This window comes from Dendrobates tinctorius, unplaced genomic scaffold (genome assembly GCF_039654945.1).
Source record: "Dendrobates tinctorius isolate UK_male_01 unplaced genomic scaffold, ASM3965494v1 ptg000035l, whole genome shotgun sequence".
Lineage (NCBI taxonomy): Eukaryota > Metazoa > Chordata > Amphibia > Anura > Dendrobatidae > Dendrobates > Dendrobates tinctorius.
Genome location: NW_027361703.1, coordinates 31,909,589 through 31,937,286, shown reverse-complemented (window position 1 = coordinate 31,937,286; position 27,698 = coordinate 31,909,589). Strand labels below are relative to the sequence as shown.

At 44.9% G+C, this 27,698-nt stretch overlaps 1 protein-coding gene across 1 annotated transcript in view; it reads right to left on the bottom strand.

Moving 5' to 3' along the window:
- Positions 1-27,698, bottom strand: part of CPED1 (cadherin like and PC-esterase domain containing 1) — a 600,308-nt gene that overhangs the window by 406,321 nt on the left and 166,289 nt on the right. The window contains exon 4 of the mRNA XM_073573371.1: positions 11,006-11,081. Coding sequence (XP_073429472.1) covers positions 11,006-11,081 — 76 coding nt within the window. The remainder of the gene's footprint in view (positions 1-11,005; positions 11,082-27,698) is intronic.

Below are 27,698 nucleotides of genomic sequence, written 5' to 3'. Positions count from 1 at the left end.
TAGGAAATCTTCAGTTTCTTGGCAATTTCTCACATGGAATAGCCTTAATTTCTAAGAACAAGAATAGACTGTCAAGTTTCACATGAAAATTCCTTTTTTTTCTAGTCATTTTGAAAGTTTAATGGAACCAACAAATGTAATGCTCCAGATTCTCAACTAGCTCATAGGAAGGTCAGGTTTATAGCTTCTCTAATCAGCCAAACTGTTTTCAGCTGTGCTAACATACTTGCACAAGGGTTTTCAAGGGTATTCTAACCATCCATTAGCCTTCTTACACAGTTAAAACCAAAAGCAAAACACAAAACAAATATCCTGGAATAAAAAAGTAAAAAAATATATTGCAAAAATTGCATGAAGGTAGTAATAATAGTAATAATAAGGGTATTTAGTTAACATAATTTTGATCAAAATAATGTAGAAGCCATCCCGCCACGTCACGGCAACCCTTGTGGGACAGTCCTAACTCTTGTTTTTAAAACCTTTCCACTTGTCAAGTGACGTAAATGTGAACAAGGACAGAGGGACTGAACACCAGTAATAGTATAGGCCAGACAGGATGGATTTTCCAACTCAGAAACAGGGCGGTCACACCCTTATATGCACAGAATGCACAATGAAACAAATGAGAAACTGGGTCTGAGCAGAAAAAGTAAATTAATGTGCATGCAAAATGTAATTGCATATGAACACATGACCTTTACACAGAGAAAACCAAAAGCAAAACACAAAACAAATATCCTGGAATAAAAAAGTAAAAAAATATTTTGCAAAAATTGCATGAAGGTAGTAATAATAAGGGTATTTAGTTAACATAATTTTGATCAAAATAATGTAGAAGCCATCCCGCCACGTCACGGCAACCCTTGTGGGACAGTCCTAACTCTTGTATTTAAAACCTTTCCACTTGTCAAGTGACGTAAATGTGAACAAGGACAGAGGGACTGAACCACCAGTAATAGTATAGGCCAGACAGGATGGATTTTCCAACTCAGAAACAGGGCGGTCACACCCTTATATGCACAGAATGCACAATGAAACAAATGAGAAACTGGGTCTGAGCAGAAAAAGTAAATTAATGTGCATGCAAAATGTAATTGCATATGAACACATGACCTTTACACAGAGAAAACCAAAAGCAAAACACAAAACAAATATCCTGGAATAAAAAAGTAAAAAAATATATTGCAAAAATTTCATGAAGGTAGTAATAATAGTAATAATAAGGGTATTTAGTTAACATAATTTTGATCAAAATAATGTAGAAGCCATCCCGCCACGTCACGGCAACTCTTGTGGGACAGTCCTAACTCTTGTATTTAAAACCTTTCCACTTGTCAAGTGACGTAAATGTGAACAAGGACAGAGGGACTGAACCACCAGTAATAGTATAGGCCAGACAGGATGGATTTTCCAACTCAGAAACAGGGCGGTCACACCCTTATATGCACAGAATGCACAATGAAACAAATGAGAAACTGGGTCTGAGCAGAAAAAGTAAATTAATGTGCATGCAAAATGTAATTGCATATGAACACATGACCTTTACACAGAGAAAACCAAAAGCAAAACACAAAACAAATATCCTGGAATAAAAAAGTAAAAAAATATATTGCAAAAATTGCATGAAGGTAGTAATAATAGTAATAATAAGGGTATTTAGTTAACATAATTTTGATCAAAATAATGTAGAAGCCATCCCGCCACGTCACGGCAACCCTTGTGGGACAGTCCTAACTCTTGTATTTAAAACCTTTCCACTTGTCAAGTGACGTAAATGTGAACAAGGACAGAGGGACTGAACCACCACCCTTATTATTACTATTATTACTACCTTCATGCAATTTTTGCAATATATTTTTTTACTTTTTTATTCCAGGATATTTGTTTTGTGTTTTGCTTTTGGTTTTCTCTGTGTAAAGGTCATGTGTTCATATGCAATTACATTTTGCATGCACATTAATTTACTTTTTCTGCTCAGACCCAGTTTCTCATTTGTTTCATTGTGCATTCTGTGCATATAAGGGTGTGACCGCCCTGTTTCTGAGTTGGAAAATCCATCCTGTCTGGCCTATACTATTACTGGTGGTTCAGTCCCTCTGTCCTTGTTCACATTTACGTCACTTGACAAGTGGAAAGGTTTTAAATATAAGAGTTAGGACTGTCCCACAAGGGTTGCCGTGACGTGGCGGGATGGCTTCTACATTATTTTGATCAAAATTATGTTAACTAAATACCCTTATTATTACTACCTTCATGCAATTTTTGCAATATATTTTTTTACTTTTTTATTCCAGGATATTTGTTTTGTGTTTTGCTTTTGGTTTTCTCTGTGTAAAGGTCATGTGTTCATATGCAATTACATTTTGCATGCACATTAATTTACTTTTTCTGCTCAGACCCAGTTTCTCATTTCTTACACAGTTAGCAAACACAAAGTACAATAAGTAAGAACACTGGAGTGATGGTTGTTGGAAATGGGCCTTTATGCACCTATGAAGATATTGCATTACAAACTAGACGTTTGCAGCTAGAATAGTCATTTACCACATTAGCAATGTATAGAATGTATTTCTGAATAATTTAATGTTAGCTTCATTGGAAAAAACTGTGCTTAGAAATAAGAAAATTTCTAAGTGACCCTAAACTTTTGAACGGTAGTGTATATAACACAAAGACTACTATAGGAGATATTCCAAGCCCCTCTTAATCGCAGAACTAGTAAAGGGGCTTGTGGTGTAATATTATAGGGCCACATTTAATTAGCCTACAAGCAGCAAATAATGAGCTCCAGAGAACACAGGCAGAAGGGACAGATTTATACAATGCTACAACAGATTTAACCCCTTAATGACCAGGCCAACATTTTTATTGTCACTTTAGGGAGCAATAACTCTGGAACGCTTCAACATTTCCCATTGATTTGCTGATTGTTTTTTTGTGAAACATTATACTTTATGACAATGGTGAATTTAGGTTGATATGTTGTGTGTTCTTTTATAAAAAAAATATCAGAAATTTGACAAATTTAAAAAATAGCAATTTTCAAAATTTGAATGATTATCCCTTTAATCCAGATACTCAAACCACAGAAAAACATTAATAAATAACATTTCCCTCATATCGGCTTTACGTCAGCACTATTTGTAAAATGTTATTCTAATTTGTTAACATTTTAAAAGGTTTAACAATGTAGCAGTCATTTTTAATGTTTTACAAAACTTATTTTTTAGGGACTGTAGGGATTCTCTCTGGTAGGTAATGGCAGGGCTGCAGTAACGAGGCAACACACAGGCTTAAAGTCCAATTTCAGTGGTTTAATGTCACGTTGCAAACAGCAGATTAACAGAAAGTAAGGAAAAACATAAATATACTCCAGCTTGGAGAACCACTGGTCCCAGACTCACCCCTTGCACGGGACGGGCTTAACTAAGTGGCTGCCAGGTCTGTGGCATCCACCAGGTGCCATTCCCAGGGTTCTTGAGAGTCTTGCTGCTATAGTCCTGCAGCACGGGGATCCTGTATACAAGTTCAGGCTAAGTCCAGCCAAGTTCCTGTAACTTCCAGACACACACTCACCATGTGCTAAATACCAACCTCCATTACATAGCCCATAACCCCTCCCACAAGTGAGGTAGACATCACATGGGCTGACCACATGACTGTGACATCATCGCAGGTCCTGTCTTTAGGGAAAAACCCGGTCAAACATTAATCTGCTGGGAGAAATGTATCTCCCATCCAGTAAAACACCCTTTTCTGTACCACAGGACCAATTCAGTTTTGAAGTGACTTTGGGAGTTCTATGTACTTGAAACCCCAAAAGTGATACCATTTTAAAAACAGCACCCCTCAATGTGTTCAAAATTGCTTTTAGGTAGTTTATTTACTCTTCAGGTGATTTTCAGATGTTAATAATTGGCATGACAGGTATGAAGAAATGTATTTTTACCACCTAAATGTTTCTAACTTCTGAACAGGCCGCAATAGCTGGCAGATTCTAAGGCCATTGTTTGGCCGTGCATTGCCATGGCAAATATCAGGACCATATGATCAAGATCTCAGGGTACTGATGGGGTTAAAGAAGGAACTCCAACACTCTGTTAACCATCTAGATGCTACAGTCATTATTAACAGCAGCATCTAAGGGGTTAACGGTCATCGTCGGTGCCAACACTGATCATGGCTGATGCAGCAAGTTGTCAGCTATAGTGGACAGCTGACAGCAGCTGGATTGTCACCCATCAGCGGATGCTATTCTCTCATATCATTGGTCAGTTTTAGGTCGTATGGGTGGTCATTAAGGGGTTAAGAAACGAAGCATGGGCATTATTGACCAAACTGCTCAAAATAGAGATTTAGTGCTAAGACATCACATAATGTACTTTTTCTGCAGTGAAATCCACAGTGAATCCACAGCAATATAGTGGATTGAACTGGCCTGTGCTAAGTGGAAGGGTGAAATCCATGATGGAAATCTGCACCTTTCAGAAACAAAATTCTCAGCATGCTCAGATTTTTTCTTTGATTTTTCTGCTACATGAAAACCCCATCCACATGTAATGTTTTGTAAGTTGTGATTACAGTGCATGGCTGTGTCATGATCCATGCTGGATCATGACAGATAAAAGCACTAGTAACTTTTTTTTTCCTTTGAGCTGGTTGCTTAGAGAGAGTTTTGCCCCCGGTGGCCATTAGGGTCATTACATAGTGGTGTCTTTGTTCTAGTTTGCCCCAGTGGTGGTTAGTGTTATTGCACATGATAATGAAGCAGGTGTGATTGCTGGCTCTTACCTATAAGAGTGTCAGGTGGTTGCAATCACTGTTGGTGATATTGCTCATTTCCAACCAAGACTGGTGAAGGATGGAACTACAGAGAGCAGCTCAGGGGAGCTCTGGTGTAAAGTCTGGTGAAGGAAGGAATTACAGAGAGGTGTTCCTTGCAGCTCTGACAAAGCTTGGAGAAGTAGCAGCTATTCTGGAGGAAAGCTGCATTCTGGTGGTGGACTCTGTTGCTGGGAGCAATAGCAACAGAGCAAAGCTAAGTGGTGTTATTCCTGTTTGTATTTTCCCTGGTGTGTATTAGTACCAGTGCCTGCACCACCCAGCTCCCTAGCAAGGGATAGGTGTAGGGTGTGCTAGGTTGACAGGTTCCGGCTCGGCGACAGGTGAGGAGCCTGTATAGGGAACGTTAAGAGTGTGAGGGACACTGACTCAGGGGAGTGCAGGAGGTTTCCACGTCCCCATTCCCTATCGCAGGGCCCACTGTTGTAATTGTTTTCCTGGTTTTCCCCTTTATTCTGAAATTCGCCCTGCTGGAGGCGGTGTATCCAGACATATGTGTACTACTGAAATTCGCCTGCTGGAGGCGGTGTATCCGGCTGCACGTTCTATTATTTAAATTTTCCCTGTTGGAGGCGGTGTATCCAGGGTCACGCGTGTCATATAAATTCGCACTGCTGGAGGCGGTGTGTCCAGTCTCACGTGACCATGACAGGCTGAAGGCTGAATATTCACTTCAAGTAAGGCCACCTTCACACGTTCAGTATTTGGTCAGCATTTTACCTCAGTATTTGTAAGCCTAAACCAGGAATGGAACAATCAGAGGAAAAGTATAATCGAAACACGTCACCACTTCTGGATTTATCACCCACTCCTGATTTTGGCTTACAGATACTGAGGTAAAAAATTGACCAAATACTGAATGTGTGACTGTGGAAGGGTCAAGGAAACACTTTTTCTGCTGACAGCTCTTCCTACAGACCCCACCATACTGGTGCTGCATGCACAACTCAGTGTTCATGGTTTTTCAATAGGGAGGGAAGAATAAGATACTGTCAGACACTTCCAGCTGTGGCTTATCTGCCCTGAGAAAAGAAGGATTTAATATGCTAAAATTCAATGTGCCCAACATTTCATTCTCCAAACATCTGTTAGTCGAGACATCCTCATACACACAAGATGGCCAGTCAACCTTGTGAAAACCAGTGGGTTTGTATGATTTACATACTGTATAATGTGTTACTTCTTCTGGATTTAAAAGGGAGACAAATCTTGCTCTGATTTTGTGACTCTGAGACAAACTCAGCCCTGCCCAATCATTACACCAATTCCGCTATACACCTGCCAGCTTTACATTGGACTGTGTGACAATCTCAGCTCCTCTATGAAGCTGAGCCAACTCTGCTGCACCGTTGTCAGCTCTGCATTGGACTCTGTGACCAACTAATTTTTGCTAAATTGCTGCGTCAGATCAGTCACATGTAAGGCTTTATTCACACATCAGTATTTCATCAGTATTTGAATACCAAAACCAGGAGTGTGTCCAAATCACAGAACATGTGTCAATCTTTCAATTATAGTTTTTTTCTGTAAGTTCCACTCTTGGATTTGGTATATAAACACTGATGCAAAACAATGACCAAATGCTGACGTGTGAATAAGCCTTTACACAGTTTGTCTCAGTTCCTCATAGCTGAGTCTAATCTGCTTCATTAAATCCAGCTTCCTCTCTGCCACTTCGGCTTCCATTGTTCCATCCGGATCTCCCTGCTGCACCAAAGTCATCACTCTCTCCTGCATAAGAACTACCTATCTGGACTAAGGCCTTCAAAGATCCACCTTAGCAGATGAGACGCCCATGTCCCATTTGTTTCCATTGTAAGTAGTGTTGAGCGATACTTTCCGATATTGAGCAATAGCGGATCGGACCGATACCCCAAAAGTATCGGGTATCGCCGATTCCGATACCAGAAACCCATGCAAGTTAATGGGACAGAAATATCGGAATTAAAAAAAAACCCTTTCTTTACTTGCACATCCAGTTCAGGAGGGGGAAAAGTGTTGGCGGTGCGTGGGCGGACACTGTGCGTGTCGGTCTGTGCGGGCTGCCGGGGGTCTGTGTGGGCCTGCTGGGGGTTGTGTGTGTGTGCAGGCATCGTCAGATGGGACTACAAGTCCCATCGGGCTATGCCTGCTACAATGACAGTGATTGACACATTAGCCAATGATGGGACAGTAGTAGTCCCATCATCTGGCTAATGTGTTGAATGTAAAAAAAAAAAAAACATACATACTACATTCATACAACATACATACATACTACATACATACTACATACATACTACATTCATACTACATACATACATACTACATTCATGCAACATACATACATACATACTACATACATACTACATTTATACTACATTCATACAACATACATACTACATATATACTACATTCATACAACATACATAGTACATACTACATACATACAACATACTTAAAACATGCTACAGACATACAACATACATACTACATGCAATACATTCATACGTTCATACAATACATACATATAGACATACAAAATATATAACATAATGCATACTCACCATCACTTGTCACTTTGATCCCCGAAGCCAGTGTCATATGTAAAAAATATTAAAATAACAAACAACCGATATACTCCCTGATCCACAGAAATCCACAAGTGTCCCACGACGATCTCCCACGGAGAACAGCAGCATCAGCTGATGCCACCGCTCTCTAGGGGCCCCAGGAATACAATGACGGGAGGTAGGTATCCTTCTGCACTGTATTCCTCCGCCACTGTAAAAAAATAGTTCCTAGTCTCACTTTTGACATTGCTGTGTGAGAAAGTTTCCATGCAGCTTTTGCCATAAAGTGAGACCAGTGAACTATAGTAACCTCTCAGTGATGCACTGCAGGAGATCGTCGTGGGACACTCGTGGATTTCTGTGGATCAGGGAGTATATTGGTTGTTTGTTATTTTAATATTTTTTACAGTGAGATGACACTGTCTTCGGGGATCAAAGTGACAAGTGATGGTGAGTATGTACTCTATGTTATATGTACTGTATGTCTATATGTATGTATTGTATGAATGTATTGTATGTAAGTAGTATGTATGTACAGTGGGGCAAAAAAGTATTTAGTCAGTCAGCAATAGTGCAAGTTCCACCACTTAAAAAGATGAGAGGCGTCTGTAATTTACATCATAGGTAGACCTCAACTATGGGAGACAAACTGAGAAAAAAAAATCCAGAAAATCACATTGTCTGTTTTTTTTTCATTTTATTTGCATATTATGGTGGAAAATAAGTATTTGGTCAGAAACAAGCAATCAAGATTTCTGGCTCTCACAGACCTGTAACTTCTTCTTTAAGAGTCTCCTCTTTCCTCCACTCATTACCTGTAGTAATGGCACCTGTTTAAACTTGTTATCAGTATAAAAAGACACCTGTGCACACCCTCAAACAGTCTGACTCCAAACTCCACTATGGTGAAGACCAAAGAGCTGTCAAAGGACACCAGAAACAAAATTGTAGCCCTGCACCAGGCTGGGAAGACTGAATCTGCAATAGCCAACCAGCTTGGAGTGAAGAAATCAACTGTGGGAGCAATAATTAGAAAATGGAAGACATACAAGACCACTGATAATCTCCCTCGATCTGGTGCTCCACGCAAAATCCCACCCAGTGGGGTCAGAATGATCACAAGAACGGTGAGCAAAAATCCCAGAACCACGCGGGGGGACCTAGTGAATGAACTGCAGAGAGCTGGGACCAATGTAACAAGGCCTACCATAAGTAACACACTACGCCACCATGGACTCAGATCTTGCAGTGCCAGACGTGTCCCACTGCTTAAGCCTGTACATGTCCGGGCCCATCTGAAGTTTGCTAGAGAGCATTTGGATGATCCAGAGGAGTTTTGGGAGAATGTCCTATGGTCTGATGAAACCAAACTGGAACTGTTTGGTAGAAACACAACTTGTCGTGTTTGGAGGAAAAAGAATACTGAGTTGCATCCATCAAACACCATACCTACTGTAAAGCATGGTGGTGGAAACATCATGCTTTGGGGCTGTTTCTCTGCAAAGGGGCCAGGACGACTGATCCGGGTACATGAAAGAATGAATGGGGCCATGTATCGTGAGATTTTGAGTGCAAACCTCCTTCCATCAGCAAGGGCATTGAAGATGAAACGTGGCTGGGTCTTTCAACATGATAATGATCCAAAGCACACCGCCAGGGCAATGAAGGAGTGGCTTCGTAAGAAGCATTTCAAGGTCCTGGAGTGGCCTAGCCAATCTCCAGATCTCAACCCTATAGAAAACCTTTGGAGGGAGTTGAAAGTCCGTGTTGCCAAGCGAAAAGCCAAAAACATCACTGCTCTAGAGGAGATCTGCATGGAGGAATGGGCCAACATACCAACAACAGTGTGTGGCAACCTTGTGAAGACTTACAGAAAACGTTTGACCTCTGTCATTGCCAACAAAGGATATATCACAAAGTATTGAGATGAAATTTTGTTTCTGACCAAATACTTATTTTCCACCATAATATGCAAATAAAATGAAAAAAAAACAGACAATGTGATTTTCTGGATTTTTTTTGCTCAGTTTGTCTCCCATAGTTGAGGTCTACCTATGATGTAAATTACAGACGCCTCTCATCTTTTTAAGTGGTGGAACTTGCACTATTGCTGACTGACTAAATACTTTTTTGCCCCACTGTATGTTGTATGTAGTGTGTATGTATGCTGTATGAATGTAGCATATATGTAGTATGTACTGTATGTAGTATGTATGTATTTTGTATGAATAGTATATATGTAGTATGTAGTATGTATGTATGTTGTATGAATGTAGTATGTATGTATGCATGTTGTATGAATGTAGTATATATGTAGTACGTATGTATGTTGTATGTATGTTGTATGAATGTAGTATATATGAAGTATGTATGTAGTATGTATGTATGTATGTTGTATGAATGTTGTATATATGTAGTATGTATGTTTTTTTTTGTTTTTTTTACATTCAACACATTAGCCGGATGATGGGACTACTACTACTGTCCCATCATTGGCTAATATGTCAATCACTGTCATTGTAGCAGGCATAGCCCGATGGGACTTGTAGTCCCATCGGACGATGCCTGCGCACACACACAACCCCCGGCAGGCCCGCACAGACCCCCGGCAGGCCCGCACAGACTGCACATCATGATGACATCATTTCAGCAGCAAATCACAGCCACAACACTGGCTCATTGCATTATGGGAACTTCCGATTCCGGTATTCGATATTGTAAAAATATCGGTACTCGGTATCGGAATTCCGATACAGCGAATATCGGCCGATACCCGATATTTGCAGTATCGGAATGCTCAACACTAATTGTAAAGTGTCTTTCTTACCACACTTTTCATAAATTTAGGGAAGAGACAAAGCGATAAGTGAATGTAGAACAAATCTGCACAGTGTGGGTAGTTTGGTTCTCTTATCATTTCCTATGCATTGAGGCAAGACAAAACTAAAATATAAATCATTACAGGGGTTGTGCACTTCTGGTCAATCTCAGTTTAAGAAATTCATGACCCTAATTAAAATAAAAACAGTGTATACTCTCCTCCTGCAGAGGCGCCATTCCAGATATGCCATGCTGCCGTTCCCAGAGAGTGACGTGGTTTATTGTGTCACGTGCAGGTTGTAGCCAATGGGCAGCCGCTCATCAGCTGCAGCCTTTACTATTACATCAGAGTGGACGGCCGCCCAGACAGAATATGGATGAGCTGTGCCCAAAGAGCGGCCGCCCAGGGGATGCAGCCTACACGTGATGCAATACTGTCACTCTCCGGGAACAGCGGAGTAGGCAGCGCTGGATCAGCGTCACTGCAGGAGGTGAGTATATACGGGTTTTAGTGTGTTTGGGGTCCTCAAAAGATTAATCTGAGGTTGTCTAATGCATTTGCATTGCTTTAGAGGGATTTTTGGGGGGCATGTAATACAAAACAATGAAGCTCACAGAGTAGTGCGTGAAGGCTTTGCTGGAATGCTTTCAAACACTTTGTATTCTGTATTTGCTCAGTAATTCTTACATATTTAGGAGGAATGAGACGGTGCTAAAGCCGCTTTTCAAGTATCATTGAATAATACAAACAGTAGAATCTTGAAAGAGAAATGTTTAATGTTGCCGTATACCTGGGAAATGTGCAGCCAGCCGACAGATCTCATCCTTCATGCATAATAGCTGCATCATTTGTGGCAGTAAATTCACCTGCAAAATAGCAAATGCCTGTGTTATTAAACATGTAGGTATTAAACACCACATACAATGCCACTTCCCAACTTTTGTAGATTTTTACTCACATGTAAAACTGCATTATTCATTCTATCTTTTCTGACAAGTTTTGGAGTGGCACCAATATGTAACAGGCATGAAGCTGACGGAACAATAACTTGTTATTTTAAAGGAATTCTTCCATCCACTTGTTTTGCTCTGTATTATACAATGACCTTTGGCTGCGTTCACACTGACATCAGGTGACTGCGCTATTATACAGGATATAGCTGTGACCATTATTTCTCACATGATGCCTGACAGCTCCATTATAAGGCAATGGAATCTGTCATACAAAGACTATCATATAAGTCATGGTTCCCCAACCTCCATTCCTTACCTCCCTCTTACTTCTCTGTTACCTCCGGTTATGTGATGTCACAGACGATGGGCTAAAGCAATGAAGTGTTGGGCAGAGAAATGCCATTTGTATGCTGATCATGGTTTTTATAGACCCATAAACCTCTAAGGGTAATTTTGATCTATGACACCGATTAAAAACGGGCATGATTTTTTGCAGACACAAGAGGAAAAAAACCAAACATGATTAGCAGCACAGACTCCAATGGGTAAATGTCCTGTCTGTGAATATCACAGAGAAACACAAATGTGATACATGGACGTCTGAATGAAACCTTAAGTACCCAGTTTTTACATCTTCCGCAGCACAACGCTTGGCAGTGCGATTTTACTTCTGTTAGGCATGGCACAAACCCTTCAACTGTACATTTTCAAGCATGCCTACTAGAGTTGAGCGACTTTTGTTTTTTTAGGGTCGCGTTTCGTTTCGTGAAACCCGACTTTTCCAAAAGTCGGGTCGAGCAAGATCGTCCGATTATAGGGAAAAGTCGGGGTCGTCCCGAAACACGAAACCCAATGTAAGTCAATGGGGAATAAAAGTCGGCAGTGAGAGGAGGACAGGAAACACACCAACAGTGCCCATTTGAATGCCAAAAGCATCAATTCTTCTTACTTAAGCTTGTCAACCTTAATTAACTTCATAATACAAGTTACGCACTGAAAAATGGGGGTTATTTGGCTACAGACTGTGGGGGGGGAGGGCTGGCTCCAGGTTTTCATGTGCCCTGGGCGAAAGAGCGCCCCTTTAACACATACCACAACTCATCATGCTCCGATACGGCAGAGAAATAGCAGTATAGTACAATGAAAAATACCTCACTTTTTACATCTCATGACGAGGCCCATCTATTTCTCCATACAGAATCATTGGTCCCATATAATGATTGAAACAGTATATGATGAGCTCCACATAATGCTACAGTATATGCTGGTCCCCATGGATGAAGCTCTACTGCCTTATGGGCCCAAATAATGCTCCAAACATAATGGGCCCCATTTCTAATGCTCTAGTGTATAATGGGCCCTGTAAATGCTGCTCCAGTGTCTGATGTCCACCTTTGGAATGTTCCAGTGTATGGTGGGCCCCATCTATCATTCTCAGACGGTGTTAGGCCCAGTATGGATTGCACGTGATTGCACAAAGGTTAGAAAGGGTACCGTATCCCCAGATAACATGTATGGATAGCGTACACATTCAAAATATATGTCTCAGGAGGCAGGCTCAGACGGTGTTAGGCCCAGTATGGATTTCACGTGATTGCACAAAGGTTAGAAAGGGTACCGTATCCCCAGATAACATGTATGGATAGCGTACACATTCAAAATATATGTCTCAGGAGGCAGGCTCAGATGGTGTTAGGCCCAGTATGGATTGCACGTGATTGCACAAAGGTTAGAAAGGGTACCGTATCCCCGGATAACATGTATGGATAGCGTACACATTCAAAATATATGTCTATACATCAGGAGGCAGGCTCAGACTGTGTCAGGCACAGTATGGATTTGATGGCCCAGATTACACAGCGGAGGAGCAGGGAGAGGTAAAGATTGCAAATGCTGGGGCCCTGCCCAAGCAAGGGGGGCCCACTCGTGGGCGTCGGTACTGGCACTGGGCCCCTCATAGTACAGCGGTGTGTCTGACGGCGGGTGTGCACCACCACCGTCAGAGACACTTGATTGCACTATGAGGGACCCTGTGCCAGTGCCCGCGCCCAAGAGTCGGCCTACCCACCTGTCCAGGGCAACGGCACTCGCAGGGTGTCGTGCGCTAGGTGGTGACCCCGGCCATGGGGGGGGAGGCAGCACAGTTAGGGAGTTTTAGAAAGTGGCATATGTTGATGTTGGACATTCAGCTGATGCAAAAGGCGAAATAGGTGAAGTACCAGGAAGAGGTGGACCAAAGCAAGCCATTTTTCTGTCACCCTATGTGTCATCAGGGGAAGGTGGGACAAAATCCTTGGAAACCCATGCGTGGTTCATTTTAATGAAGGTTAGATCATCCACATTTTGGGTTGACAGACGGGTCCTTTTTTCTGTCAGGATTGATCCAGCTGCACTGAAGACTCTTTCCGATAGCACACTTGCAGCTGGGCAAGCGAGCTCCTGTAAGGCATATTGGGCCAATTCAGGCCAGGTGTCCAGTTTAGCGGCCCAATAGTCAAAGGGGAATGACCTGTGTGGGAGAACATCGATATGGGAGGAAAAGTAGTTTGTAACCATAGTTGACAACTGCTGTCTCCTGTCACTTTCCATCGATGCAGTATTACCAGTTGTGTGAGCGGTATTTGAAAAATCAGTCCACAACATTGTCATGAAACCCCTGTCTCCAACGCCACTTCTGCTGTGTGCACCACGAACACCTCTGCCAAGCTGCCCCCGGCCCGTACGGCTCGTGTGAGAACCATCACCGCTGCTGTGTGCTGGGAATGCCTCAAGCAACCGATTTACCAGAGTTGCTTGTTTATTAGCCAATATTAGGTCAAGGTTCTCCTGTGGCATGATGTTTTGTAATTTGCCTTTATAGCGTGGATCCAGGATGCTGGCCAACCAGTAGTCGTCATCGTTCATCATTTTGGCAATGCGGGGGTCCCTTTTTAGGATCCGCAAGGCATAATCTGACATGTGGGCCAATGTTCCCGGTGTCAATGATGCACTGCGAGTGCTGGGTGGAGGAGCACTTTCTGGCAAATCCACATCCCTCCAGTCACGCACAAACCCTGTACCAGACCTTGCCACGCCAACATTTTCACTTGCCCCACGAGATGCATCCTCCTCCCCTAAGTAATCATCCCCATCATCATCCTCCTCCTCTTCTTCTTCCTCCACCTCGTCCAGGAGAGGTCCCTGAGCAGACAATGGCTGAATGTCATCAAGGATTCCCTCCTCCTCTTCCTCCTCATCAACATTGGCTGCAGACGCCTGCTCCTTAAGGTGCGTCAAAGTTTGCATGAGCAGAAGCATAAGTGGGATGCTCATGCTTAGGATGGCGTCGTCTGCGCTTACCAGCCGTGTGCATTCCTCAAAACACTGAAGGACTTTACAAAGGTCTTTCAGCTTCGACCACTGCACACCTGTCAACTCCATGTCTGCTCTCAAAGTGCCTGGCCGTGTATCCTCCCACAAATGCATTATGGCCTGCCTCTGCTCGCACAGCTGCTCCACCATGTGCAGGGTGGAGTTCCACCTTGTTGCAATGTCGATAATGAGGCGGTGGTTGGGAAGGTGGAGCAATCGCTGCAGCTTCTGCATATGAACGGAGTGTACAGGCGACCGGCGGATGTGCGCGCACAGTCTTCGCACCTTCTGGAGCAGGGCTGTTAACTCCGGATAATTTTTGAGGAAGCACTGCACCACCAGGTTCAAGGTGTGAGCCAAGCAAGGTATGTGGCTGAGTTTTGAAAGGGCTATGGCTGCCACAAAATTACGGCCGTTATCACTAACTACCTTGCCTGCCTCAAGATGTACACTGCCCAGCCATGACTCAGTTTGTCGCTTCAAGTACTCGGCCAGCACCTCGGCGGTGTGTCTGTCGCCCAAACACATCATCTGCAACACAGCCTGTTGACGCTTTCCACTAGCTGCTCGATAGGGGGACACATCGTGTGCAACAGTGGCAGCTGCAGATGGAGTGCTCGTACGACTGCGCTCTGTGGACGAGCTTTCGCATCTGGAGGAGGAGGAGGAGGAGGAGGGCCGAACGCCTACAGCCAACTGTTTCCTATACCGTGGGCTAGGCAGCACTGTCCCACCACCGCTGTCCCCTGTGGACCCTGCATCCACCACATTAACCCAGTGCGCAGTGATGGACACGTAACGGCCCTGGCCATGCCGACTGGACCATGCATCAGTTGTGAGGTGCACCTTTCCGCTCACTGACTGCTTGAGTGCATGGACAATGCGGTCTTTCACATGATGGTGGAGGGCTGGAATGGCTTTGCGAGAGAAGAAGTGGCGACTGGGTAGGTCATAGCGTGGTACTGCATAGGCCATGAGTTCGCGGAAAGCTGTGCTTTCCACCAACCGAAAGGGCATCATCTCAAACGAGATTAGTTTGGCAATGTGGGCGTTCAAACACAGTGTACGCGGATGAGAGACTGAGTACTTTCTTGACCTACTCATAGTGTCTGGGAGGGTGAGCTGGACTTGAGAGCTGCATATGGTGGAAGTAGCGGTGGACAGGGCGGACTGAGAGAGGGTTGATAATGGTGATGGAGTTGGTGTTCTTTCTGATGGCCTAGAATCAGTCTTTTGTTGATATAACAGTGGGATTCCCTGACTGCTGTGGTCTTGCAACGACACCTCAACATTTGCTGCTGTGCTAACCGGTGGGCTTACAGTGGGGGAAACAATGTAGCGTTGCTGACTACCTTCGTTGTGATCAGTTGCACATGTGGCACTTGAGGTTTGGTGTTGTGTCCACGCTTGCAAGTGCATGCTGGTTAAATGTCTAAGCATGCAACTGGTATTCAAATTTTTCAGATTTTTCCCTCGGCTAAAGGTCTTTGCGCACTTCTTACAGATAACCTTGGCCTGATCATGAGGATTTTGTTCAAAAAAGTGCCACACTGCACTCTTCCTACTTTGGCAGACATTTTGCGGCCTAGCACGCTGTGATCTTTTGACCCTCTGGACAAGCTGTCCAGCAACTCTTTTGATGTTTGGAACCTGTCTTTGGAGTGCTCCGGGCCTGCCAGATAACAGCTGTTGCGATGTCGATGTCTGCTGTGGATGCTCCTCATCTGAGCTATTGGAAGCAGCACCCTCTTCCCCCAATGGATGCCAATCTGGGTCAACAACTGGGTCATCCATCACCTCCTCTTCAATGTCATGTGCACCTTCCTCTGTGTCACCGTGTATGGTGGTATAGTGTGCGGGAAGGGGCACCTGAGTCTCATCAGGGTCAGAATCTGGCTCTGTATACTGCGAGGACAATGTAGTGCTCTGAGTGAATGTACCAGCAGAATCATCCATCAGCGGCTGTGCATCAGTGCACTCCATGTCAGATTCATCTTGGCCTGGGTAATTCACCATTTCACTTCATAATCCAGGCATGGTATGTGAAAACAGCTCCATGGAGTAATCAGTAGTATGGCCTGCGTCATCCTTCAATCTTGGTTGGGGTGAAGGACACAAGGAAAGGTGTGGTTCATGAACATGAGCCTCCAATGCCGACTCAGTGCTTTTACTTTTTACAACTGAAGAAGAGGAGGCGATAGAGCTGGAGGCTGAGTCAGCAATGTAAGACAAAACTTTTTCCTGATGCTCTGGCTTTAAAAGCGGTTTGCCAACTCCTAGAAAACTAAGCGTTCGAGGCCTTATGTAGCCAGACGATGACGCAGGGTCAGCACCTCCTGCATTCGGTCCTATTTTGCTCTTGCCACTACCATCAGATCCACCACCAACACCATCATTACCAGCTGCCAACCCCCGCCCAATTCCACGGCCGCTTCCACCAGCCTTCCTCATTTTTGGTAGAAATGTAGACAAAATCCAACAAACTATACAGTAATGTAAAACAAGGTACAAGGTGTCTATAGGACAGGGGAGATTTTGAATTTCTGCAGACACTTGTGGACACTGGACACTTTTGGATTGTGTGAGGCCCACTGATATCTGAGCGCTATGTGACAGGCTCGATGGCACAGCTGTGACCAAAGTGACTAGAGGATAAGGGAGATTTTGAATCTCTGCACACACTTTTCGACACTGGATGGACACTTTTGGATTGTGTGAGGCCCACTGATATCTGAGCGCTATGTGACAGGCTCGATGGCACAGCTGTGACCAAAGTGACTAGAGGATAAGGGAGATTTTGAATCTCTGCACACACTTTTGGACACTGGACACTTTTGGATTGTGTGAGGCCCAATGAATATCTGAGCGCTATGTGACAGGCTCGATGGCACAGCTGTGACAAAAGTGACTAGAGGATAAGGGAGATTTTGAATCTCTGCACACACTTTTGGACACTGGATGGACACTTTTGGATTGTGTGAGGCCCACTGATATCTGAGCGCTATGTGACAGGCTCGATGGCACAGCTGTGACCAAAGTGACTAGAGGATAAGGGAGATTTTGAATCTCTGCACACACTTTTCGACACTGGATGGACACTTTTGGATTGTGTGAGGCCCACTGATATCTGAGCGCTATGTGACAGGCTCGATGGCACAGCTGTGACCAAAGTGACTAGAGGATAAGGGAGATTTTGAATCTCTGCACACACTTTTGGACACTGGACACTTTTGGATTGTGTGAGGCCCAATGAATATCTGAGCGCTATGTGACAGGCTCGATGGCACAGCTGTGACAAAAGTGACTAGAGGATAAGGGAGATTTTGAATCTCTGCACACACTTTTGGACACTGGATGGACACTTTTGGATTGTGTGAGGCCCACTGATATCTGAGCGCTATGTGACAGGCTCGATGGCACAGCTGTGACCAAAGTGACTAGAGGATAAGGGAGATTTTGAATCTCTGCACACACTTTTCGACACTGGATGGACACTTTTGGATTGTGTGAGGCCCACTGATATCTGAGCGCTATGTGACAGGCTCGATGGCACAGCTGTGACCAAAGTGACTAGAGGATAAGGGAGATTTTGAATCTCTGCACACACTTTTGGACACTGGATGGACACTTTTGGATTGTGTGAGGCCCACTGATATCTGAGCGCTATGTGACAGGCTCGATGGCACAGCTGTGACCAAAGTGACTAGAGGATAAGGGAGATTTTGAATCTCTGCACACACTTTTCGACACTGGATGGACACTTTTGGATTGTGTGAGGCCCACTGATATCTGAGCGCTATGTGACAGGCTCGATGGCACAGCTGTGACCAAAGTGACTAGAGGATAAGGGAGATTTTGAATCTCTGCACACACTTTTGGACACTGGATGGACACTTTTGGATTGTGTGAGGCCCACTGATATCTGAGCGCTATGTGACAGGCTCGATGGCACAGCTGTGACCAAAGTGACTAGAGGATAAGGGAGATTTTGAATCTCTGCACACACTTTTGGACACTGGACACTTTTGGATTGTGTGAGGCCCACTGAATATCTGAGCGCTATGTGACAGGCTCGATGGCACAGCTGTGACCAAAGTGACTAGAGGATAAGGGAGATTTTGAATCTCTGCACCCACTTTTGGACACTGGACACTTTTGGATTGTGTGAGGCCCAATGAATATCTGAGCGCTATGTGACAGGCTCGATGGCACAGCTGTGACAAAAGTGACTAGAGGATAAGGGAGATTGGATTGCTTTTAAAAAAGCAGTTTGCGGAGCAGTGGGTAAACAGCAATGCAGGAATGTCAGGAAGCCTTAGAAGGCAGTCCAACAACCAACACCACTGATACACCACTATATAGCCTCCCCTTGCACTGCACACACAGTGACTGGTGTGTTGTGCAGGCCAAATTGCTAGCAGCAGAAGCAGTTTTTTTGTCTTCTCAGCAGGACAAAAAAAAAAAATTGGGATTGCTTTTAAAAAAGCAGTTTGCGGAGCAGTGGGTAAACAGCAATGCAGGAATGTCAGGAAGCCTTAGAAGGCAGCCCAACAACCAACACCACTGATACACCACTATATAGCCTCCCCTTGCACTGCACACACAGTGACTGGTGTGTTGTGCAGGCCAAATCGCTAGCAGCAGAAGCAGTTTTTTTGTCTTCTTCCCTACCTAACGCTCTCCCTACAGAATCAGCAGCAACCTCTCCCTATACTAAGATCGGCAGAAGTAAGATGGCGGTCGGCGTGCACGCCCTTTTATACCCCCTGTGACGCCCACCAAAGCAAGCCAATCACTTGCATGCCCTTCTGAAAGATGGTGGTGACCCGTGCCTATGTCATCACGTTGCCCACAGTGTCCGTGGATCCTGATTGGCTGAAAAAGAGCGCAAAACAAACTTTTGAAACGCGACTTTGGCGCGTAAGTCGCCGACCTCGTGGCCGACCTCATCCTAGGGTCGGGTTTCGTTTCATGAAACCCGACTTTGCCAAAAGTCGGCGACTTTTGAATTTTTTCGACTCGTTTCGCTCAACTCTAATGCATACCACTAATTAGTAGCTTTTGGTCAGTATACATTGTTCACAGAAAACTGTTAATTAGTAATGTGGGTGGGGTTATACGCAGCTTAGCATTCCAAGTCGTTGCTTGTAGTGAAGGAGATGGTTGTTTCAACCGCGATTAGAGATGAGCGACTTTGCCTTTTTATCGGGGCGAGTCGGGTTTCATGAAACCCGACTTTCTCAAAAGTCGGGTCGAACGAAATCGGCCGATTATCGTGAAAAGTCGAAGGCCGACTGAAACAGGAAACCCAATGCAAGTCAATGGGGAACCAAGGTTGGCAGGGAGTGGAGGACAGGAAACACACCTACAGTGCCCAATTTAATGCCAAAAATATCAATTCTTATTACTTAAGCTTGTCAACCTTAGTTCACTTTATAATAATAGTTAGGCATTGAAAACTGGGGGTTATTTGGCTAAAGTTGTGGGGGGGGTAGGGCTGGCTCTAGATTTTCGTGGGCCCTGGGCCAAAGAGTGTCACTGCGCTCTTTAAACACATGCCACAATTCATGATCCTCTGATACGGCAGAGAAATAGCGGTATAGTACAATGAAAAATACTTCACTTCTTACATCTCATGACCGATATCCATTTTAAATTCTCCAATAGCTCCAAAAACGGACAGTATATTACTCCATACAATATTATGGCCACCACATAGTGCGCTATACAGAGTAATGAGGCCCATATATTTCTCCATATAGAATCATTGGTCCCATATAATGTTCGATACAGTATATGATGAGCTCCACATAATGCTACAGTATATGTTGGTCCCCATGGATGAAGCTCCACTGTGTTATGGGCCAAAATAATGCTCCATATATAATGCATAATAGGCCCTGTAAATGCTGCTCCAGTGTTTGATGTCCACCTTTGGAATGCTCCAGTGTATGGTGGGCCTCATATAACATTCTTCAGAGTAAAGTGCTCCCCAAAAATAGCTGTCCCAACATTGAAAACAATTAAATAAGTCTCCTCGCTAGGGAATCCCTGTACTAGTCTGGACTCCTCGTCGTCCCCATCTTCCATCTCACTGCACTTGGACTGTTTAGGCAGAGGGCGTACAGACGTGATGTCATCGCGCTGTCTGACCAGAATGTCACTGTCAGGAAGCGTGGAAGACGTCACAGCGGTGGAGCAGGGAGAGGTAAGTGTTTCAACTTTGCAAGTGCTGTGATCCTGAGCAAGCAGGGCGGCCCACTCGGCGGCGGCACTGGCACAGGGCCCCTCATAGTACGGTGGTGTGTCTGACTGCGGGTGGGCCCTCCGACCGGAATAGACACTTTTGCTTACTATGAGGGGCCCTGTGCCAGTGCCGTCGCCCATGAGTATGCCCCCCCACCTGCTCAAGGAACCTGCACTTTCATCTGCACCTTCCTCTTTGTCACCATGTAAGGTGGTATAGTATGCGGGAAGGAGAACCTGAGTTTCATCAGGGTCAGATTTTGGCTGTGTAGAGTGCGAGGGGAATGTAGTGGTCTGGGTCAATGTACCAGCAGAATCATCTAGCAGTGGCTGGGCATCAGTGCACTTGTGGCACCCCCAGGAGTACAGTCGCCACAGTGGCATTACCTTCATCCTAGGGAGTGTGATGTCATGCTTGGGAGCAACGAAGGATCTCACTAGCAGTTAAACCAACACACAACACAGTTCCCACTCCAGGCCAGCAGGGAGACCTCTGAACCTGACTGCTGAGGAGCTGCTCTCTGTGGTCGGGAGGAGGAAAGTTAGGCCAGTCTGTGACAGGAAGGGGAAGTGTGTGGACGTGAGATGGGGAGCTGGAGGATGAGCAGAGTTAAGGCTCACTCCTAGCTGGAGCGCATGGTCGGGATTCCGGTCTCCAAGTTTGTAGGGACACTGACGGTCCTGCAGCAGAAAACAGAGGAAGTAGCAGCTGTAAATGCTCTGTTCCCAACTAAGGTTCGGAGGCCCCAGCAGCGATGTGTGTGAGCCAGAAGGAAAAGGCTATGGCTACCTGCCATACGAGAAAGTTCCAAAAGAGAGTCAACAGGGGGAACTTCAGTGAACTCAGTACTGTGAGTACCTCAGATAAGCACTAGAACGGAGGCCACACTACCTATCTGCATAGAGAGAATTCCAAATTTGCTTCCAGGCTGACCAACTCCTTCTCCATCTGTACTCCGGGTCCTGGACGGCACTTACCAAGTATAGGTAAAGGAACTGCACGACTGTGTCTGTCATCTTTCTCCTGCGCCTGGCACACGGCTCTGCTACATCCTGCACTGCACACCATCTACCAACTCTTTTATCTGCCCTGCGACTACAGCCCTACCTGTGCAGGGCTTCTACATCTTAGCTGCACCACAACATCTGTCCCAGAGAAGCGACACTGCAGCGCTGGTCAATCTGATCAGAAACCACAGGTGGAGTCACGTATCATTCACCTATAAACGTTATTCACCCCTTTGCATGGACGCCCAGGGCCACGGAACGGGTCATCACCACCAACGTGACACATCCCTCTGAGACACCGGCCCGGTACCGATTAACCCCACTGCCTTGGCTGGCCACCCACACTCCATGTCAGATTCATCTCGGACTGGGAAATTCACGATTTGACTTGATAACCCAGGCATGGTATGATAGAAAGAGCTACATGGACTAATGTGAAGTGTGGCCTGCTGCATCATTCACTTTTGGTGGGGGTGAAGGACACAAGGAAAGGGGTTCTTCCTGACCAGGAGCCAGCACTTGATGACTCAGTGCTTGTATTTTTTGAAACTTCAGAAGAGGAGGGCATATTTGCTGGAGTCTGTTTTGGCAATGTAAGCCAAAACCAGTTCCTGATGCTCCAGCTTTAAAAGCGGTTAACCTACTCCCAGAAAAGGTAGCCTTCCAGGCGTTCTGGAGCCAGACCATGACGCAGGCTCAACACCTCCTGCCTTAGTTGCTATTGTGCTTTTGCCACTACCAGCAGAGGCACCACCACCATCAGCACCAGCTGGCCCCCCCCCGCCCACGTCCGCGGCCTCTTCCACCAAACTTCAAAATGTCGCAGAACATGAACCCAAAATAACATCAGATATATGGTACTGTATCAGAAGCGTACAGCTCTATAGTCAAAGGATGATTGTCAATCTCCCTATATATACCATCAGTCACACAGAGACGCTCACAGGCTCAGTATGGATTAGACAAGAATATAAAAAGTAGAAAAAGTGTACAGTATCATCAGATAGCAGGTATATATAGTATAGTTTAAACATTCTAAATCTCCGTAGATATTTCAGGAGGCAGACACAGACGCTCTCAGGCTCAGTGTGGATTACAACACAATATAAAAAGCCATAAAATGGTAATGGATCTGAAGAGTACAGCTGTACACAGTGTAGGGGTCATTGTTGTCAATCTCAGTGTTTATTTCCACAGTCAGAAAATAACTCTCACAGGTCAATTTGGATTAGACCAGAATATAACAAGCAGTAAATGGGTAATATATCACAAGCGTAGAGCTGTATACACTAGTGTTGGGGTAATTTTTAAATGTACATCTAAATTGCAGGAGTAACCTACAGACTGTCACACGCTCAGGATGGATCACACCACAATATAACAAGAAGATCCGCAAGAAATAATCACACATATGGGACAATGTTCCAGGTGTCAATGATACACTTAGAGTGGTGGGTGGAGGAGGACATCCTGGCAGAAAGGGTACCGTATCACCAGATACCAGGTATATATATAGCATAGTTTAAACATTAAAAATGTACGTCTATATATTCAGGAGTAGTGTTGAGCCACCCCGCTAGTGTTCCAGTTCGTTTTGGTTCGTTGAACACGAGGCAAGTACGTCGAATGTTTGTCGAACGTTCGACGAACAACGTCGAACACCATTGAAAACAATGGCAGGCAAGCACAAACACATTCAAACACTTAGAAAACAATTACAAAACACCTTAAAAGGTGTTCCAAAGCAGACACAATGCTCAGAAGACAAAAATAACATATGGACAAGGGCAACTACATATAGAAAAGAGGTGGAGGAGTAAAAGGAGGAGGAGGAGACACAGATATAGGCATGTCATGCCCTTATGAAGTCAAGAAAGGCTGGAATAAAAATGTAAAATACCAAAAAACAGTAAACATGAAATTGAAGACGATCATATACCGTCGGACTTCCCACCATAAATTAGGCCAACTGCTGATCGGGCGGCGTTATTCCCACGAACCTCCGAACAGCGTCTTTGAAGGCAAAGTGTTTGGTTTCCGGGGGCAGTATGGTTGCAAAGCTAAACATTAAAGGAATGTCCAGAAGGGCACCACCAGGAGTGGAGCTTGCGTCTTAATTCGACTCCACCCGGGAAACCTCAACCATGCCAGCTACAGAAAAGATTGACAGATTTCAAGCTTTGTTGATTCTGTGGGTGGTGGTGGATGTCCGTTTTTAGTTGCGCTAGCGATTTGTCAGCTTAATTCCGCTAATGAACGAGACTCCGGCATGCCCCCGCGGTACGCGTCAAGCTTACTAGAGGGACACGCGAGGCTCTGGCACGCGAAATCGATCAATAACAGGTCTGTCATGCCCTTACATGTCCGGGGCTGCATGCGCGCTACACTGAGAGGTCCAGCGTGTGTCGCTTACAGTTGCAGATAACCTGCTGAACCCCGTTAATGATGGGGATCTGGGATTACAATTCTTCCCCGCGAACGAGGATTTCCCAGTAAGTGCAGGTCAACCAGAATTTCGGAATTAGGCCTAACCGGTATTCCAGAAAAAATGAAAAAATTAAGTGTCCAAACCACAGGTGCTGTAGCTTGCTTAACAGCTGGGCTCCTCTGCTGAGTAGCACACAGTTCTTACATAAACAGGCGGCATAGCTTGGTTCACTGGTGCGCTCCTCTGCTGAGTAGCAGACAGTGCTACAAGGCCCAAAAGGATTTTCTGGACAAAATGCGGTAAAAATAATTAGAAACACACACAGTGTAGCTCATTGACAGGTGTACTACACCGCTGGCTACCACACACCGCTACTATGCCATGAAACTGTCTATTAACATTGAAAACCATTATTAATGTCAAAATGAAGTTACGCTTTTGGTGAACGAACCGTTCTCGAACGGAACCTCGAACAGCCGAATTTTAAGCAATGTCTTCGAGTTCGACGAACGGCTCGAACTCCGCCCAAAACAGCTGGAATTTTAACTTGGCGAACAGATCGACTCGAATAATGCTCATTCCTAATCAGGAAGCAGACTCAGACGTTCTCAGGTCCAGTAAGGATTCAACAAGATTGTAGAAAGCTGAGAAAGGGTACAGTATCACCCGATAACAGGTATATATGTAGCATAGTTTACACATGAAAAACCTATGTCTATATATCAGGAGGCAGTCTCAGAGGGTCTCAGGCTCAGGATGGATTTGACGTGATTGTACAAAGTTGAGAAAGGGTACAGTATCACCGGATAACAGGTGTGTATATATAGCATAGTTTAAACATTAAAAATCTGCGTGTATATTTCCGGAGTCCGACAAAGACACACACAGCCTCAGTATGGATTAGACAAGAATCTAAAAAGTAGAAAAAGGGTAATGTATTCGAAGCGTACACCAGTATACAAAGTTGGGGTATTTTTCAGTCTTCATATATATTTCAGTCTCAGTAAGACAGTCCAGACTCTCCGCAAGAGGAAACGAGATGGATACAAGTACAGACGGAAAGTCGACTGATTGCAGAAATTTTAGAATTACTAATCACAGTAAAAACTCCCGGGAGAATTCTCAGAGGCGATGCTGACCCTCAATGACTTTGTCTGTGGAGACTGTTATGATGAGTCACCGAAGGAGGAAAAAACAAAATACCAGCTAAGTCCAGAAAAACCAGAGAGGTTGGCAGCTATCGGATTGCAGACCCCTGAACCTATCCACAACAACTAGCAGTAGCCGTGGGGGGTTCCTACGGTGCCCTAGACCCCTCGATCACAGCCGGAGAACTACATAGCCTAAAGACAGAAAGGGGAAAAACTAAACTGCCCCAGAGCAGACCCCAAAGCAATAGGCAGCCCCCAACATATAATGACGGTGAAGCAAGATGAAAACACTAACACAGATAGAAAGATAGGTTGAGCAAATGATGGGGCCCAAGCTAACTACATAGGACAGGATAGGAAAGCTGCTGTCTGCCATCCGCAAAAACCCTATCAAAATGAGCCAACCGACTGATAGGAAAAACAGGCCCTGAAGTCGCTAGGCTTCAAAAGACTATATCAGCACTCAGGTATATTCTGAAGACAGAGCAAAAGAACAACAGATCAGAGACAAAAATGGAATTCAGCTCACCCCCGGCCGGGGATGGCAGAACTCCCAAAAAACAAGGCAAAACCAAAACAAAACTGAAGAGTACAAAGCAGAGCAGAAAAACTTAGCTTTGAGACGTAGGAATCAGACTGGTCTCCAAGAATCCAGCAGGAAAATCACCAGCCAGGAAGAAGGGCGTCGGCAGCCTTATATCCAGTCCTCAATTCCAGCCACCCAGTCATCATCTAGCTGCCCAGGTGTTTGGTAATCAGTCTCACTACATTCCTTCACTAGAGGAGGGAGTTTATCAGACCTCAATGGTGAAGGGAAAAATGAACTCACAACAGGAGACAGCGAAAACAGTTCTTGTGAAGAAAGGTTTGCTGTATCGCAGAACCGAGGAACCCATCACCGTTACTCATCTCCATCAAATTGTGATCACAGGGACAGATGTAGACATTCTCCTCACTGCCTATCATGATCTGTCAGCTAACTTTGGAGTGCAAAAGGCACAAGCCACAGGCCGTAGGCGATTCTATTGGATTGGCATAAGAGGACACATTTAAAAATGTGGGCAGGAATGTCACACGTCTGTGAGTTGGAAAACCGTGAAAGCTGATGATAAACTACCACTTCATCTCATTGTGAGTCGACATCCATAACAAATGGAAGCCATTGATCATCTGAAGATAGAGCCCAGCAGGACAGGGCATAGCTATGTCTTAACCATCTATCATTTCACCAAATTTGTATTGGCAGTCCCAGTGAAGTATTTAACAGGTCAGACTACACAGTGGTAGAGCAGGGAGAGGTAAGTATTGCAAGTGCTGGTGCCCTGAGCAAGCAGGGGGGGGGCCCACTCTTGGGCGGCGGTACTGGCACAGGGCCTCTCAAAGTACACCGGTGTGTCTGACGGCGGGTGTGCACCCCCACCGTCAGACATTTGATTCTATTATGAGGGACCTTGTGCCAGTGCCATTGACAAAGAGTGTGCCCACCCACCTGTCCAGGGCAACGGCACTCGCACGGGTGCGTGCGCCAGGTGGTGACCCCGGCCCTGTGGGGGGAGGTGGAAAAAATGGCATATGTTGATGTTGGACATTCAGCTACTGCAAATGGAGTAATTGGAGAAGTCCGCGGAAGAGGAGAACAAAAGAAAGCCATTTTTCTGGGAAACTACGTGTCAGCAGGGGAGGGTGGGACAAAATCCTTTGAAACCCATGCATGGTTCATTTTAAAGAAGGTTAGATCATCAACATTTTGGGTCGACAGAAGGGTCCTTTTTTCTGTCAGGATTGATCCAGCAGCACTGAAGACTCGTTCAGATAACACACTAGTAGCAGGGCAAGCGAGCTCCTGTAAGTCATATTGTGCCAATTCAGGCCAGGTGTCAAGTTTACTGGCCCAGTAGTCAAAGGGGAATGACCGGTGAGGGAGAACATCTATATGGGAGGAGAAGTAGATTGTTACCATAGTTGACAACTGCTGTCTCCTGTTACTTTCGATCGATGCAGTATTACCAGTCGTGTGAGCGGTACTTGAAAAATCAGTCCATAACATGGTCATGAAACCCCTGTATCCAGCACCACTTTGGCTGTGTGCACCACGATCACCTCTTCCATGTTGCCCCTACGGCTCGTTGGAAAAACAGCACCGCCGCTCTGTGCTGGGAATGCCTCAAACAAACAGTTTAACAGAGTTGCTTGTTTGTTAGCGAATATTAGCTCTAGGTTCTCCTGTGGCATGATGTTTTGGAATTTGCCTTTATAGCGTGGATCCAGGATGCTGGCCATCATCGTTCATCATTTTGGCAAGGCGGGGGTCCCTTTTTAGGATCTGCAAGGCATAATCAGACATGT